This window comes from Coregonus lavaretus (assembly GCF_964263955.1).
Source record: "Coregonus lavaretus genome assembly, contig: HAP1_SCAFFOLD_5515, whole genome shotgun sequence".
NCBI lineage: Eukaryota > Metazoa > Chordata > Actinopteri > Salmoniformes > Salmonidae > Coregonus > Coregonus lavaretus.
The window spans coordinates 1-17630 of NW_028162717.1; the positions used below are offsets into that span (position 1 = coordinate 1).

The 17630-nt window shown below is 43.6% G+C and overlaps 1 protein-coding gene across 1 annotated transcript in view; it reads left to right on the forward strand.

The window, feature by feature from the left end:
* Window positions 1-1726: 1726 nt before the first annotated feature.
* The window catches only part of LOC311118982 (voltage-gated inwardly rectifying potassium channel KCNH7-like), a gene marked incomplete at both ends in the record, with an annotated part of 30041 nt that continues 14137 nt past the window's right edge, over window positions 1727-17630 (forward strand). Inside the window, 7 exons of the mRNA XM_084193734.1 lie at window positions 1727-2191; window positions 2953-2973; window positions 4348-4371; window positions 5337-5551; window positions 12005-12430; window positions 16823-17061; window positions 17382-17542. Coding sequence (XP_084049860.1) covers window positions 1727-2191; window positions 2953-2973; window positions 4348-4371; window positions 5337-5551; window positions 12005-12430; window positions 16823-17061; window positions 17382-17542 — 1551 coding nt within the window. The remainder of the gene's footprint in view (window positions 2192-2952; window positions 2974-4347; window positions 4372-5336; window positions 5552-12004; window positions 12431-16822; window positions 17062-17381; window positions 17543-17630) is intronic.

Consider the following 17630-nt stretch of genomic DNA (forward strand, 5'->3'; position numbering starts at 1 on the left):
TCTCATTGAAATATTTGTCATTATTTATTGGAATCTAGCTGGTGTGTAAAATGAACACCTTCAAAGTAAATGACCCAAGTGGACACATGACAGCGTCTAAAATTAGTTTTGTATTCCTCGTCAATAGTGTCAACGAAAGAAAAATGAGCTATGAGCACAACAAAATAACATTTCTGAACATTGTCAATCATCTCTCTGCTATTCCCCACACTGCCTTTAACAATTCAACCTCTGTGCTACCACTGCAATGCAACCAGACAAAGGCATGTGTAATGTGATGTAGCAGGCTCACTAAAGCACAAATATCCAGAGGGATACGGAGTGGAGAGTGGTTTTTTTCATAGTTTATGCGTGTATTGTTTTTATTAGCTTTTACAGCCTAGATTTATAGAGTACAGTAATACTTCATCAGGAAAATGACTTTTGGAAGTTGTGTTATTCTATGAAATTCTTCACATATTTTTTAAAGGTTTTTATAAAAATTCACTGTATTAATTACAGAAATAAAGACGTCAATGTCTCCAGCAGTATGTAGGTTTTCCTTTTTCCCTTTTTTCATTACTCAGTGTTAGGTAAGCTTCTGTAATGGTGCCTGGATGAGGCGGAGAAGACACAGCCCACTGGGAATAACACGTGATTTCTGTTCCAGCTTAGAATGCTTCAGTAGACTCAATGGCCCTTAGCTGGCACGACCTGACATCATCAATGTACAATATGTACTGTATGTTCTGTTGCCATGGTGCCGTGTTCACATACGACACATGTACTGTAACATGTTACTGTATGCACAGACTAATGATGGCATGTTTCTACAGACTAGCAGGAGAAAACACGCATGTCTCATAGTTCTGACTGGGATTGTACTTTCATACACGAGCGTGCGTGTATGTGTGCGTGCGTGTGTATATATAGCCACTGTATATCTGTGTTTGTTAGGTCACCTGGAACATGTTATACATTTGAAATGAGATCTTCTGACAAGGCCCACAAAGTCCTTGAATACAAGATGCCACCACTTCAGACTTCCTAGAAACTATAACCACAAGGCTTAAAGTAGCCCTCATAATGCATTGACAGCTTCATTAGGAACATCATTTGGACAAAGATGATCTCTTTCTCCTCTCTCCAAGGGTATTAATCAATCATAGGAAACCTGTTGTAATTTAATATTTTATGGGACTCTAATATATATATGGTGGATGCTTTATTTCATCAAACGGCTAGCTCTGAATAATTGATGGAAGCTGAAGATGGAAGCTAGGCCGTTTGTTTTGATCTTGCTGCTCCTTTTAAACTGTTGGCGAGCTCCTTTTGAGCAATATTGGCGCTCACTGCTTGATATCTGGGGAGTGAGCTGGAAAATGAGGGTGAGGTTTTCACTCCAAAAACTCTAAACAAGGATTAGCATGAGCTACAGAGCATCTATCCAGTGCGCTATCTTCCCCTACTTGTTTCTACCTAGTCACGATCAAATTAAGAATACCTCCACAATTAATGAAGTCATAATGAACCACTCTGAAATGGGCAGAGTTTTGCAAAAACAATTTCTCTCTTACTGTTGGAAATATTCCAAGCATCGCTGTTGAACAATTGTTCTCTCTCTCTCTCTCTCTCTCTCTCTCTCTCTCTCTCTCTCTCTCTCTCTCTCTCTCTCTCTCTCTCTCTCTCTCTCTCTCTCTCTCTCTCTCTCTCTCTCTCTCTCTCTCTCTCTCTCTTCTCTCTCCAGGGAAAGGTAGATTTTTTTGTTTGCGGCTGCCAGCCTTACACCTCCTGGGCATCAGTAAGCAGTCCCTCCCTCAGGAGGACCCTGACGCCGTCATGATAGACTCGCCCCGCCGCAGTGAAGAGTCGGTGGCCACCCGCGACTTCCAGTCACTGCCCACCCGGGAGAGCTGCAGCCCCTCCTACGCCAACGACACAAGGGCCCTCATCGGTCCCAGCCACTGCTCCACCCCTGTGTCGGGACCCCTGGACCACTCGTCCCCCAAGGGGCCCGTCTGGGACAGTCTCGTCCCCCAAGCGGTTCCCCAGCCCCAGACTGTGGGCCCTCTGGCCCCCACCATCCCAGGCCTGACCCCCACCGCGTCCAGGGAGAGTGTGTGTAGTATCCGGAGGGCCTCCTCCGCTCAGGACATGGAGGGTTTCGGATACAACTCCAAGATGGCCTTCAGGGACCGACATGCCAGTGAAGGTATGTAAGTCAACACGACCTCCATGGTCGGAAATGCTTGACTACCCCATCCGCCTCACCCTGAGATGTTATGCTATATTAAATCAATTCGGCCTTGCTGTACTTACGCAGTAGATTTGGTCCCTATCCCAACCATTTTTACATGTGGTGCAAATCAAATCTGACCTTGGATCAGTGAATGGGGGTAACTCTCCCAACTCAACTGTACCTACTCTGAGTCATCAGGCAGCACCACATCTATCCTGACTCCTGAATCACCACATCTATCCTGACTCCTGAATCACCACATCTATTCTGACTCCTGAATCACCACATCTATTCTGACTCCTGAATCACCACATCTATTCTGACTCCTGAATCACCACATCTATCCTGACTCCTGAATCACCACATCTATTCTGACTCCTGAATCACCACATCTATCCTGACTCCTGAATCACCACATCTATCCTGATTCTTTCCACCCACAGTTAACATGGGGGGGGGGGGGTTACAGTACAGCTCCAGACTCTCCCTGTCTCTGTATCCAGCTGATATTTCTCTCTCCCTACACCATTGAATCTGCGTTTCTCATTCAAAGGGCCCCTGCGGCTGACACTGTAATATGTCTACTTCATGATAATGAACTGTGGGACGGCGATAGGGCTTTTATGTGGGTCGTCTTCCATCACTAGCTAGCTACGTACAGATCTGGAATCTCCTCTCTCTCCTCCACCTTCCTCCCATCCCCCTCTCTCTTCCTCAACACTATGCAATCGCAGACAATGGCCGCAATATCAAAGGTAACAACCGCACGTTCCTTGAACATAGCACGGATATAGAATATATAGCCTGAACTGCTTGCTGCATGGATTTTTCAACTCACCAACAACATAAGTCTGTGTTGAATGCTAATGCTGGACTGATACATTTGTGATTGCCTCTGAGAATGCCATAGAGGCTTGCACGGCATAGTAGTAGTATTATTCATGCTGTAGTAAGACGTGACCTGTGAGTGCCCTGCAAGCTTGCAGATCCCAACTGATTGTTCTGAAAAATCAGGCTGACTTTTGACCTGCCACACGACTGCATGAAAACAAATCTTGCCTCTCATTTCCATAGAACAGGAAATCTATAATAGTCAATGAATCATAATAACAGTTGTCTTTGCCTGCTGTCAATAGTCCCCTTTCCCAAAAACAACTGGTAGGCTATTTCCTTTGTCCTGTGTCAGACAGTTGAAGGGAATAGAGTGATGGTTTGTCTGTTTGCTTGAATAACGTCCTCCATTTTGTCTTCACTTTACTAAAAAAGTATTCCGATCCATGACTACTTCACTAGTCAAACACACTACCGTATTCATTCCTCATGTGGACACTACTATTATAGATCAAAAACGTAATGATAAGTAATTCTACGTCACTGGAATGTTATCAAATGTCTGAGAGCCTTTTAACCCTGTGTAGCTCAGTTGGTAGAGCATGGCGTTTGCAACGCCAGGGTTGTGGGTTCGATTCCCACGGGGGGCCAGTATGAAAATGTATGCACTGTAAGTCGCTCTGGATAAGAGCGTCTGCTAAATGACTAAAATGTAAATGTAACCTCCAGAAATGAATGAAATGACTGTACTTTCCTCTGAAATCAATGTCTTTACTAGCCTAAAAGTGCATTCTGGATCAATACCTACCAGAGGAGGCTGGTGGGAGGAGCTGTAGGAGGACGGGCTCATTATAATGGCTGGATTGGAATAAATGGAACGGAGTCAGACATGTGGTTTTCATATGTTTGATGCTTTTCCATTAATTCCATTTCAGCCATTACAATGAGCCCATCCTCCTATAGCTCCTCCCACCAGCCTCCACTGATACCTACTCCAGTGAACATGGAAAGATTTGGAGCAGCATCTGATAAATGTTATCAGCTATTGTTTGTATTCTTACCTTTAGACCTTATGTCTCTGATTTCCGGGATATTTTTCATTACCTTAACAAAGTGGCCAGATAGTATTTTTATCTCTACTAAAAAAATCACTCTGATGTTGCTAAAATAGATTTAACATGACACTCAGGAAGTGCCTGCAGAATTATACAGACCTTTGACCCCTCCCCTCTCTCTGAGGTCACTTCCTCTTTACGCTGCTCTCTACCTCCCTCCCTCTCTCTCTCCTGATTTGCTAGTGTCTCGGTCCTGGATGGCTGGGGGTATGGCTTGAGTTTTTCCTATATGTCTGTAATGCACACATACTGTACCGTACAATGCTGCTGTAGCATGTATTCAAGCTGCGCATGTCTTTTGTTTGTGTAAGTATCACTCACCGTATTCTCAACACTCGTTTGTGAAAAGGGAGAATGATTCATCCCTCCATCTTCTCGTTTGGATCTCATTCCTCTGGATCAGCAGTTGACACATTCCCTCTCTTTTCCATAATGCCCACAGTCGTTACTACGTGTGACAGTGTGTGTGTTGTTCAACGTGGTGAGGTTTTATGGCAGTGTTGTACTGTATTTTCGCATAGTAACAGAGCTTATTTGTGGATGTATGAATCATGAAAGCCATATCCATTGACTGAGATATACTTTATGTTTACATTTCCTTTGTTTGTGGACAGAATTATTTCACTAATATTGTTAATTACACTTTTAATATAACACTTGGAAAACCAAGTTTGTCATTTCTACAGCTGTTGAAGGGAAGGTAGGGTGGATCTGAGGGTTAGGGTGGATCTGTTTGACTTGTAACTGTTGAATTTCTACTGTTGTCCTGTGGTTGTTCACTTGTCTTGTGACAGCAATTGAGTTCACTCAAGAGCAAAAAACAGTTCCATACTCACGCTCCCACACATAACAAATAGACACAGCAGCCTATTGACACACCTACCACATGAACCACACTTGAGGTCCCCTTTAATTTATTAGCATACCGTCAAACCCTCAAGCTGTATCAGACACTACCGTGCTAGCCTAGCCTAGCATCACCGAGCAAGCCTAGCCTAGCATCACCGAGCTAGCCTAGCCTAGCATCACCGTGCTAGCCTAGCCTAGCATCACCGAGCTAGCCTAGCCTAGCATCACCGTGCTAGCCTTGCCTAGCATCACCGAACTAGCTTAGCCTAGCATCACCACGCTAGCCATTTCCAAACCTCTCTTTCCATGAAATTCTCCTCCAGGACCCATCAACCAGATCAAATCCAGTCTTCTGGGCTCCACGTCCGACTCCCACCTCAACAGATACAGCACAATCAACAAGATCCCCCTCATCACGCTCAACTTCTCAGAGGCCAACAACGACAAGAAGTGCCCCTCCCCTCCGTCCTCCGAGAAAACCATCATCGCCCCAAAGGTCAAGGACCGAACGCACAACGTCACCGATAAGGTCACACAGGTAAGAGGTAATGACAGAGGTCAGAGGTCATGAAAGGCCCTGTGCCTTGTGCTCGGTAGAGTTGGTGGTCAGTGACACAAGTCAAGATGTTGGAGCATCACTCAATGAACTATAATGTTGGAGTTAGAATCCATTCTATAGAATCTGTTCCATACAGAAGACATGTATTTTCTGTGTGTTTGTTCTGTACAGACAGAGTTACAGATGTATAGTGTGCTGTAGCTGGATGTACTATTACCTCAATGAATAATCACATGAATAGTCATCTGCCCCAATGTTATACAGTAGAGAGCGGTAATTATCCCCTACCCCACACACACAAGACACACACGGAACACCACCAGGTCAGAACACAGTGTCTGCATACGCTGCACTGTTGTTACTGTCTGACGTTAGCTAATTCATTGAAAGGGGCTTGTTTAAATAAGTAAACCAGTGAAGGTGTATATCACCTTTAGAGGATCAGGACAGATTCTCTTACCAGGGCTCAGGGATACACTCTAGTTACACACAGGTTAGAGGTCATCCTCACAATCCTGTCTGTCTGTCTGTCTGTCTGTCTGCCCCGTGGAGAGTATGCAGTACACCAACGCCTCCTTGTGTGGGTCCCAATGGGGGAGGAGAGAAATCAGGCTGCTTGTGTGTACTCCTGCCTGCATGCTTGTTGGTCTGTGTGTGCGTGCATCTGTGTGTCGCTATGGCAGAGCTGGTTGACCTTTACGATCTGTCAGGGCCACTTTGTCCAGAACAGAAAAGGATGTTGCTGTTCTACTGATAATGTGTATACCAGTGGCGGTCAGTGCCTTTTAAGATGAGGGAGGATAATTATTTTTTTTATGAGCATGGCCTTATTTCTATTACAGCATATTGGATGACTGTCATTCATATTCCATTCACCCAGTTCAATGTAACATCGATAGGTTTAGGCTACTACATGATACTCACATTTTCCCTGAGGTTGCTACAACATAGCCTATGAATGAAAGTTTACAACGTAGATGCACAGGTTGAGAGAATTTTGAGTAATCAAGGTGACAGACAGTGACACATGCAATACAGACTTGCACACTTTTGCCTGCATCTAGCTGATCTAGGGTGTAGTCATTAGTCCAACAGTTGCAAATGAGAGTTTCTATTGGACAAATTCAGGTATGTTTATCCCTGTTTTGTTCCGTTTGCTTTTTTCCGTTGCATTTTTCAACAGAATCGGCGGAATGAATACACCCCTGATCACACCAAACAGTTAACTTTCATAGCAGCCACATAAAAACAGATGATCACTTTGCTCATTGTATATATAATTCCTTCTCACAACTATCTACGCGCTCTCCTCCTCTCACCTTTTCCCTTCGCTTGTGGACTTCAGTGCACAACACATCAGCTGTCTGTGACCAGGCGAAAAAACCTTTCCAAGCCAAACCTTCATATCATGACCACTAGCCGCTACACAAAGCCTACATCGTTGTCACGTCATAACTAGCTAATATAGCATCCCTCTCTGTTTGAGCCGGGTGTTTGAGTAGGCTAAACTAGCTAGCTGCATTTGCTAGTTAAGTAAGGGAAAGTGAAAGTTAAAAAAAAATACAACCAAATATAGCTAGCTCTCTCTCTCTCTCTTGCTTCTCCTTAATTTTGGAAGAAATTAATTTGTTCAAAACTGTTGAAATATTGTCTTTCTCCCTCTTTAAGACAACTACTCACCACATTTTATGAACTGCAGTGCTAGCTAGCTGTAGCTCATACTTTCAGTACTAGATTCATTCTCTGATCTCTGATAGGTTGGATGACGTCCTCAGGAAGTTGTCATAATTACTGAGTAAGTCTATGGAAGGGGGTAAGAACCTTGAGCCTCCTAGGTTTTGTATTGAAGTCAATGTACCCAGAGGAGGACAGAAGCTAGCTGTTCTCCGGCTACACCATGGTGCTACCCTACAGAGTGCTGCTGAGGATACTGTAGACCTTCATTGCAAAACAGTGTGTTTTAATCAATTATTTGGTGATGTGAATATATTTAGTATAGTTTTATCTTAAAAGGATAACTTTTTTAATGTTTCGCTATTTAGATTTTATGAAATTCACTGAGGAGGATGGTCCTCCCCTTCCTCCTCTGAGGAGCCTCCACTGGTGTATACAGTATATACTATACAGTATCTAGCACTGGGGGTTTCCATGAAGGCAGATCTTAGTTTGTTATTGGCATTAAGGGCATCTTCTAGTTTAGAGGACATATGCTGGTGAGTGTGTAAGGGTTGGTGTGAGGTGTGACCCAGGTGCTGTGCAGGATAGACAGGGGCAAGGATAGTGAAACAAGGATCTTTACTGGTGGTCCAAAAGCCAGGATTCAAAACAGTGGACTATACACGAAAACAAATGAGGAGCACATAGGTCTCCAAAAAACAGTCTGACAACAAACAATACAAAATACTAACTCTGACTGGAAAAACACAATGACACAGGGAGAACACTTCTCGAGTACCTGTAACTCCGTCAGGTGATCCGACACTGATACGTACTGCTTGACATCAAGGAACTAGCAGAGAAAATTGAGCAAGGGAACACAGGGAAGTGAGGGCATAAATACACAGGTGAATCAGATAGCTACAGGTGACACCAATAGGAATATAATGAGGAGGTGCCTATGGTTGTCGGAGGATGACACCTAGTGGGTAACTCCGGAACTGCGACCCACTCCTGTAACGCGTGTGTGTCATACATCTCAATAGTGGGTTGCAGCTTGTATTTTCCAACCAGATCTTAGTATTTGTTGTGCATAGTCCCGTGTAGCTCAGTTGGTAGAGCATGGCGCTTGCAACGCCAGGGTTGTGGGTTTGATTCCCACGGGGGACCAGTATGAAAATGTCTGCACTCACTAACTGTAAGTCGCTCTGGATAAGAGCGTCTGCTAAATTACTAAAATGTAAATATTTATATTGTTCAGGGATGGGTAACTCCAGTCCTTGGGGGCCGGAACGGTGTCACACTTTTTCCCCATCCCTAGCAAACACGGCTGATTAAACTAATTGCATTCTAAACTGAAGATCATGATTAGTTGACTATTGGAATCAGGTGTGTTAGCTGGGGCTGAGGCAAAAGTGTAACACCAATCAGGCCCCCAAAGGAATGGAGTTACCATCCCCTGATATAGTTCATATTGGATATACCTACTGCAGTGGAACATTGTTGTTATACAGCAGGCCTATGTCAGATAGAGTTATAGTTGATTATCTAGACTCATAACAGCGTCTTGTTTTTCTTTCCTGGTTGTATGTTTGGTTAGCAACCATCTACTGCTTATTATTGAACAGATTACATTGAACACGTTTTTTCCCTTCACCATCTCATTCATTTGATCAAACTAGATACTAGGATTGTATTTGCTTGTTTCTTTAGTGTTTGATGTATTTTTCTGACTGTGAGGCCCTGAGCACCTGTTCCCTGTTCCTCCCCTGTTGTCTGAATGTAATGCCCTGAGCTCCTGTTCCCTGTTCCTCCCCTGTTGTCTGAATGTAATGCCCTGAGCTCCTGTTCCCTGTTCCTCCCCTGTTGTCTGAATGTAATGCCCTGAGCACCTGTTCCCTGTTCCTCCCCTGTTGTCTGAATGTAATGCCCTGAGCACCTGTTCCCTGTTCCTCCCCTGTTGTCTGAATGTAATGCCCTGAGCTCCTGTTCCCTGTTCCTCCCCTGTTGTCTGAATGTAATGCCCTGAGCACCTGTTCCTCCCCTGTTGTCTGAATGTAATGCCCTGAGCTCCTGTTCCCTGTTCCTCCCCTGTTGTCTGAATGTAATGCCCTGAGCTCCTGTTCCCTGTCCCTCCCCTGTTGTCTGAATGTAATGCCCTGAGCTCCTGTTCCCTGTTCCTCCCCTGTTGTCTGGCTGTGAGGATCATACTGTTCCAGCAGACGTCTGGAGACCAAGTCTCTCCAGAGTTTGTGTAGAGAGACGTGCTCTACGCTGCAGAATAAACACGTACTGTAGTCTGCTGGTTCGACACAGAACTCAACCACACTAAACAGATGGATGATTGACATGAGGAGATCTGAGTCTGTGCTGTAGATTGATAAGCGACGTCAATGCATGTTGATGCTCCATATAAAACAACTTGTTTGATACTTAATGTTATTTCCATTAGGTTGTATTTCTCCAGGTTTTCATGGGTTTGCTTCAGTTTTACTAGTCGTTATGTCATGGCTTTGTTTCAGTTTTGCCAACAATACAAACGAATAAGGTGAGAGGGTGAAATGATCAGAGCTCTCATTTGCATATTGTTATCCCAGAAGAGAGAGTTAATTTGCACAATAGCAAATGAAGCCACACTACGTGCATGAAATAATTATGTCTGAATTATTGATTTAGTAACAGATCAGGGAGAGTGACATGCTCACCTGAGCTCTCATTCTGCCAACTGACTCCTCCCTAGGCTTGCCAGCAGGCTCAGAGACAGTTTACCTATATAACCATATGACTCAAATCAGATGTTGCCACTAACCACAGATATAGGATCAGATTAACCGACCCTAAATTGATTAACAGGATCATATAGGCCAGGGCTGCTCAACCCTCTTCCTGGAGATCTACCCTCCTGTAGGTTTTCAGTCCAACCCTAATTTAGCATATCTGATTCAGCTAGTTAAGGTCTTGTTGAGCAGCTAATAAGTAGAATCAGGTGTGTTAAATTAGGGTTGGACTGAAAACCCACAGGACGGTAGATCTCCAGGAAGAGGGTTGGGCAGCCCTGATATAGGTCTAGAAACATCTAACCCTGGGTCAGAGGTTAGGGACTCCTTTTACCAACTCCTTACAAATGCAGTAGCCCAGTAGGCCACATCGACTAATCGATCTACATGGTATGTGATTCTGCCTGATTTAGGTGGTATGTCATCAAGAGTCACAAAACAACACGTTAATTCAAAAAGAGGTTGCTCATGACAATCACTGCCTTGTGCTTCTTTTCCACTTTGAGCAAAGTGCAGTTTGATGATAGAAAATAAAACTGCCTGTAGCCTAATTACCAAAACCTTTAATGAAGATAACTAGCTGGACATGAATAATGAAAAGCTTTTTCTCTCTCTGCCGTTAATTTGGTGATTTGCTTTAAAGGGTGTGATATATTGGAGGGTTGTTCTATTGACCTGTAATCACACAGGGGAGGGGACAGAAGACATCTAATAACCAATTCCATTATAATCACTTAAGCCCGCTTCCCTTCGTCCCACTCAATCACAGGGGTTGCCGAGGTGATCCCTTCCAGGGTGCGGCTAGGAGTAGGCCTAGATGGTGGAGGAAATAATTGGAAATAATTACTTGAATGGACCATCATGGAACATTGACTTGAATGGGGATTCCTATTCTAGTAATTCTAGCTCTATGGCGAAGGCGACCGAAATGGAGCCCTCATTCCATTTCCAAGGCTCTATTTCATCTTGCTCTTCTATCCATCTACAATAATTACTTCTCTGCCCTAGGGTGAAGCACTTCACCTTTTTCTTTCTCTCTCCTCCCCCCCCCCCCCCCCCCCCCTCCCGTCTCGACACAGTGATAATCAGCCATGAGAAGCAGAGCCAGAAATGTCTTCCCTGGCATTAAAGTGTCAAGCTACAGAATGAATGACTATATCCCACCACTTCCTACCATGATAATCGCCTTAGTGTCATTGAGACTATTAGCTGTGATATTGATGTTAAAAGTTGTCCAGGGACAGGCGATACTGTAGCTGGAATAGTTGGGATATTGACGCAATTACACATTCCTTAAATAGGGTTTTTCCTACGTAGAAGCCGCTACAAGGACATTCCTGTCGTATTACTTGTTTGCAATTTGCTGGCTAATATAGTAAGATACTAAGCTAACATGTACTTCTTTAAGTATTTATGTGTGGCGAATGGGTTTTGTATTTCTAAAAGGATAGTTAAGACACTGTGTTCTTTATATATTTCCACATGACTGATTTCCTCTGGGAGTTCAGCTGTGTTTAGTGTCCAGTGATCTCCTCATAAACAATGTATAGTATGCCTGAGGAGGTTAAGCAGTCTGTATATGAATGGATACTGTAAATGTATAGTTATCCTCCCTACAGGACCATTGTTTCAGCCAAGCACAAGGGGCAAGCTGATGATGTTAACCATTGTGTATTTTCATCCATAGAATTCACTTATTACTGTTATATATATTGGCCATGTACATGTATGTATCCATAATAGCCTACATATAGGCTGTGATGTACTGTACAGTAGTTTTAAATATTGTTACAGAATATTTGAATGCAACATTAGCCATGTGGCTTATGCTGTAGGCCCCTATACAATATTGACATCGTACTGACTTTAGCTTATATTTCAAAGTATTTCCGTAGGATTCTATAGGATTCATTCACTCTTCTAATACATCGATCCAAGCCACCATTTTCTTCATGTCTTCACTTTACTTCCTCTTAACTCCTCCCTCCTTCCTCCTCAGGTGCTATCCCTGGGCGCAGATGTGCTTCCCGAGTACAAGCTCCAGACGCCACGCATGGACAAGTTAACCATCCTCCACTATAGCCCCTTCAAAGCGGTGTGGGACTGGCTCATCCTGCTGCTGGTCATCTACACGGCTATCTTCACGCCCTACTCCGCCGCCTTCCTCCTCAACGACCTAGAGGAGCAGAAGAGGAGGGAGTGCGGCTACTCGTGCTCGCCGCTCAACGTGGTCGACCTCATGGTGGACATCATGTTCATCGTGGACATATTGATCAACTTCAGGACAACCTATGTGAATCTCAACGAGGAGGTGGTCAGCCACCCGGCGAAGATAGCCATCCACTACTTCAAGGGCTGGTTCCTCATCGACATGGTGGCGGCCATCCCCTTTGACCTCCTCATCTTCGGCTCGGGATCGGATGAAGTAAGGGAAAACGCTTAGACCCTTTGTACACTACTAAGCCAAGCTGAGCAGAGTCAAACCGAGCTGTACTGTGCTGTGCTGGCCTGGTTACATATCCACCATAGTTACAGGAACCGTGCTTGAAAGAACCATTTATGTCGGCCCAATAGAGTGAATCAGGCATTAGTCACTTAGTCGCTTACTCACAGACACGTGTCCTTAGGCCTCGGGTCCAAGTCGTGATGACATGGTGCTCCTGTAGTTTTCCCTCATTCTCTGAAATGTTTGAATTAAAGTCGCTTAGTCACTTTCACAGGCAACCTCAGGGTCCTCCTCGCCATGACGGTGCTCCTGTAGTTTTCATCTAGCTTTGCCAGATGGCCTCGGGCGTCCTAAAACTGTTGACCGGCGTCTGCCTCTCAAATAGCTATGAGTGTTAAACTGCAGTTTGTTGTTGTTGTTTGTCAGTGTTGCTTTTGGATCCCATCAGGTGGAACAATAGCGTTCCAAGTTCTCAACTCTTGAAAAGGAGAGAGAGAAAGACTGCAGTGAGAGGGAGAGAGGAGGAGAACAAGGGAAGATGTATCTACTCTGATTACACTCACAGGATGTCAATATCTCAGCCGAGCAGCGACTGCTAAGTGTGTCCCTTGCTGGCACATCACAGAGCGGGACGGGATAGGGTACATGATGTTCCGGAAAGAAAAGATGTCTCCTGCAAAATGACGACAAGCGAGCATGTGTAGGGAGCAGTGGCGTGTCAGAGCAGTGATTTGTCGAGTCATTATTTACCATCAGGTGTCTTGTACCAGAGAGTTGCCCTCAGTCTGGGGTTGGCAGTGAATGGCAGGAACAGGAAGAGGAACAGACAGACGAGGGGTGCCATGCCACAATGTGTGTCCATGTAATATAGTGTCTCTCACTTTTCAGGAAATAAGCAGCAGAAGCTACATTTTATGATAACATGTACAGGTTTTTGTGTAAGTCCTGCAGCAACAGCCAATTAAGCCAATTGAGGTCCAAATTGAATTTGTTGAGTATTTGAAACAGGTGTGTCATTGCTGGATTAAAAACCTGCATACCCAGACAGTTGCTCTCTAGGGCTCAGATTCGAGTTAAGCACGCGTAAATGGAACGTAATTCAATTTTTATGGGCTTTTCTCTCTTTGCGTATTCTGACTTTGAATTTAAGTATGAGAATAGCATGCTATTTACCCAATATTCTAATAAATGAAGGTGTGGAGGAGGTGTGTCTACAGATACACTATATTCTGACCTTTACCTAATTCCCTAATAATTCCACCACCTTTACGCGCGATGAAACCATGAATAAGGTCTAGCGAACCTACTGGTTCCAAGTGGAAAAGCATCTACTTGATTTTTTCGGATAGATATAATACCATTCCCCATGCACTGTAATTTACAACTTGATAAGATCTATTGATTAGAGCTAGGTAAATGAGTAATCATTTGGAGAAGGGGATTGTAAATACACATAGCAATTGTTTTAGATGATTTTTCCTTATGATCCCTGGAGATGAATGTGAAACCAGCCATATGGAAGCAAACTGAAAATCACATCAACATGGCATGTATATGATTTTTCACAGTGAAATAGGATATAAATAGCTGTGCCGTTATTCAGAATTCTAATTATGGGCCCTCATAATTTGCATGGATGAAATGTGCAGACCCAAGCTATAGGCTTCTGTAGGGCTGAACCTGCTGAGTTGATGTAGGTGCTATAGAATGTTTTGATTATATGACTAGGCTTTTCTCCATTTTATTTTACAATTTGTATCATGTTAAATATTAGCCACTATCGGGAGCCACAGTCAATAATACCCACATGCATTTATTTTAGCATCATTCCATTCCATTCTGTTTACCTTTATTTTCTCTGTCACATCCTTGTACATTGTTCCTGAGGGTCGCTAGCATTAGTGGATCATATTAGGCTAACGTTGCGCAATAATTTAGGACATGTAGCCTATTTGAATCATTATGGAACTCAGACCACACATAGCAGGTTAAACCTGTAGCCTGGCGCACGGTTCACGACGACTGGACCGTTGTCATACACTTCCATGATTAGTGAGAATTAGGGTATATTTATAGTATCATTGTGCAACCCCTTTTTCTACCTTCCAATATTGAATGGATTGAACTTGAATATGACAGCTTTCAGGATGAATCAAACCACTGTATTTTTTATTCATCAATATACAGTATTTTGTGCGTAAAGACTCTCCAAACAATTAATTTTTTGATTCATACATAATTTCCTAACCCTAAAATGTCTAGTTGGTGCTGAAACGGAGATCAATATGCATAGATGGCTTTCTTTCATTTATCCCCATATTCTGAACCCGCTCTCTCGATGTATTCTATTGAGTCTGTCAACATAATTCTAATTAAAACGTTATTTAAAGGGATAAATGTACTGAAAACCTGTACAAGAAAACCTGTTGGCCAGCAAGTGGGAGGGTTTTCAGCGGTTGAATGAAATGTATACAGATTGTGCAAGGTAGCCACACCTGCAGAGCGTGTTACACAACTAAATAAGGTACGTCTGAATAGGAAATACTGATGAGTGCATAGGAAAGGCATAAATTCCTAAGTTGGGATCGGGCCCCAGGAGCATATTTAGAAAACCCTGTTGTAGCCAGTAGCCTATGGGATTATGTCTGTTATTTCAGACAGGGGTTGAACACAAGCCGTCACATGCTGTCTGTCTATCAGGGGTTGTGTAGAGTGGACAGGCCAACACAGATGACTAGCCAACCCCATCCCCATCCCCGGACACATTTCATTTACCACCAGGGTTGTTAGGGAGAAGCTTTAGCTCTCCACTCTTCAACTCACAAGCGCTGCAGAGTTAAGCAAGTATTTTAATCAACCATACACTAATATAGCCTACTAAAGCACCCCTTTTCGCACACAAACCCGTCAGTCTCTCTGCACATCAGACATTCCAGTCAAGATCAGTTAGGACAAATTCTAAAAACATGGAAAGAATTTGATTGAGTTAGGATATGCCCTGTCTGTCTGAGACTGATTTCTCTTCCCTGTTGAGAAGTACACTCTTTGAAAAAAGGGTTCCAAAAGGGTTCTTCAGCTGTCCCCATAGGAGAACCCTTTTTGGTTCCAGGTAGAACCCTTTTTGGTTCCAGGGTTCTGCATGGAACCCAAAAGGGTTCTACCTGGAACCAAAAAGGTTTTTTTAAAGAGTTATTATTTGGGGACAGCCAAATAACCCTTTTAGGTTCTAGATAACACCTTTTTTTTCTAAGAGTATAGGAGACGAAAGCTACTGTAAATGATTGCAGCGATTTAGGGGGAAGAGTTGTGTGGGTGGGCCGGGTGGTTTGTAATGGAGCTCTCAGAGCCTCAGCAGTACCATCCGTGTCCCTCAGCAGAGCATATTCCCCCTGTGACAGAGTCGAGTAAGTGTCACACCATAAATCAGACCCCCTTCTATGAGACAAGGCACCATAGTCACTGTCAAATTGAGTCTCATCTGTAAACGGGAGAAGCACCCTGTAATTAAATGTATACAGGTGTAGAGAGCTGAGGAGCCGTAGTGACCGTAGAGGACGAGAAACAGTAGTAGGAATGATTTTCCTCAGGATATTACTATAATCGTCAGTCCTGATGAGATGGGGAACAAACTATTAGCGTTTCCCTAAGACTCACTTATGCTGTTTGCAGACTGTGCAACACTAATAATAAATCAGGTCTTATCTCATGGCATGCCGTGGTCGTTAATTTTTTTTTGCCACTGTTTTAATTTAGCCGGGCAGGAACCAAGATGGAGAGATGCCAGGATTAAGGCTGTTTAAATTAAACTGAACAGAAGGCAGGAGGGGTGGGAGGAGAAGAGAAGAGTGGTGTTTGTTTTCATGCTGCCTGGCTGGAAGACTTGGAGGTTCTCTGTCAAAGGCTCAAAGTTATTTATTTATTTGTATTGTTCTTTAAAAACATATTATTTTCTGCAGTCGTCTTAGTATCAGTATATAGGCTTGCTAAATCGTCCTCACCCCTCATTCCTCCTAACCACATTTTAGAATGATGGAAATATATGATGTTATACTTCTGTTATTGTTTCTCCTCTCTGCTGGTTTAGACAGCAGTCTAGTTTTTGCAGAGGTCACTTCCATTGACACACTGTCATGTTCAGTGATTTAGAAACTGGAATTAGAAACTGGATGTTGTCATTCAGCCAAGCTTGATTGTAACAGTACTATCTTCACCCTAAGCCCTAACCTTTGACCTGACCTTAAGGGTACACCTAATAACAACAAATTGCTTCCTGTTGTTGTGTATCCAATCAACAAATAACTTGTCTGCACTGTACTGTAACACTCAAACCCCCAGCCAATCACAGCTCTGTTTACTTCTATGTCCCCTCAGACCACCACTCTGATTGGCCTGCTGAAGACCGCCCGGTTGCTCCGACTAGTTCGCGTGGCCCGTAAGCTGGACCGATATTCAGAGTACGGCGCCGCCGTCCTTATGCTCCTCATGTGCATCTTCGCCCTCATTGCCCATTGGCTGGCCTGCATCTGGTACGCCATCGGCAACGTGGAGAAGCCCTATTTGGAGCACAAGATTGGCTGGCTGGATAACCTGGGCGTGTCCATTGGAAAGAGGTACTAGGCAAGATAAAATATACCGAAATACTGAATATCGTGACAATATGTACCATGGACTTGTGCCTCAATGTACCCCAATACTATATACTGTATCACATGACTCCTTAATAATTATGTAGTTGAATGATAGGAAAGAACTTCATGATTTTCCCCTTTCTAATTAAACTAAGAAATATTGGTGCAAAATCAGATTTTTGTTTGGTTTTAATATTTCCCCCAAAATTGTTGGGATAATCCCTTAGAAAAAAAACGTACCATAGCCTTAATACCATGAAATGTAGCGAACCATGAACTGAGTGTACCGTCTCACCCCCTAGGTACAACTACAGTGACCCCAGCTCTGGCCCGTCCATCAAGGACAAATACGTCACGGCCCTCTATTTTACCTTCAGTAGTCTGACCAGCGTGGGCTTTGGCAACGTCTCCCCCAACACCAACTCTGAGAAGATCTTCTCCATCTGTGTCATGCTGATCGGCTGTGAGTGTGTACACTGTCCTAGGACTGAAAACAGATGGAATGAATGAACTAACAAACAAATTCATGCATTATACATATTACTACAATG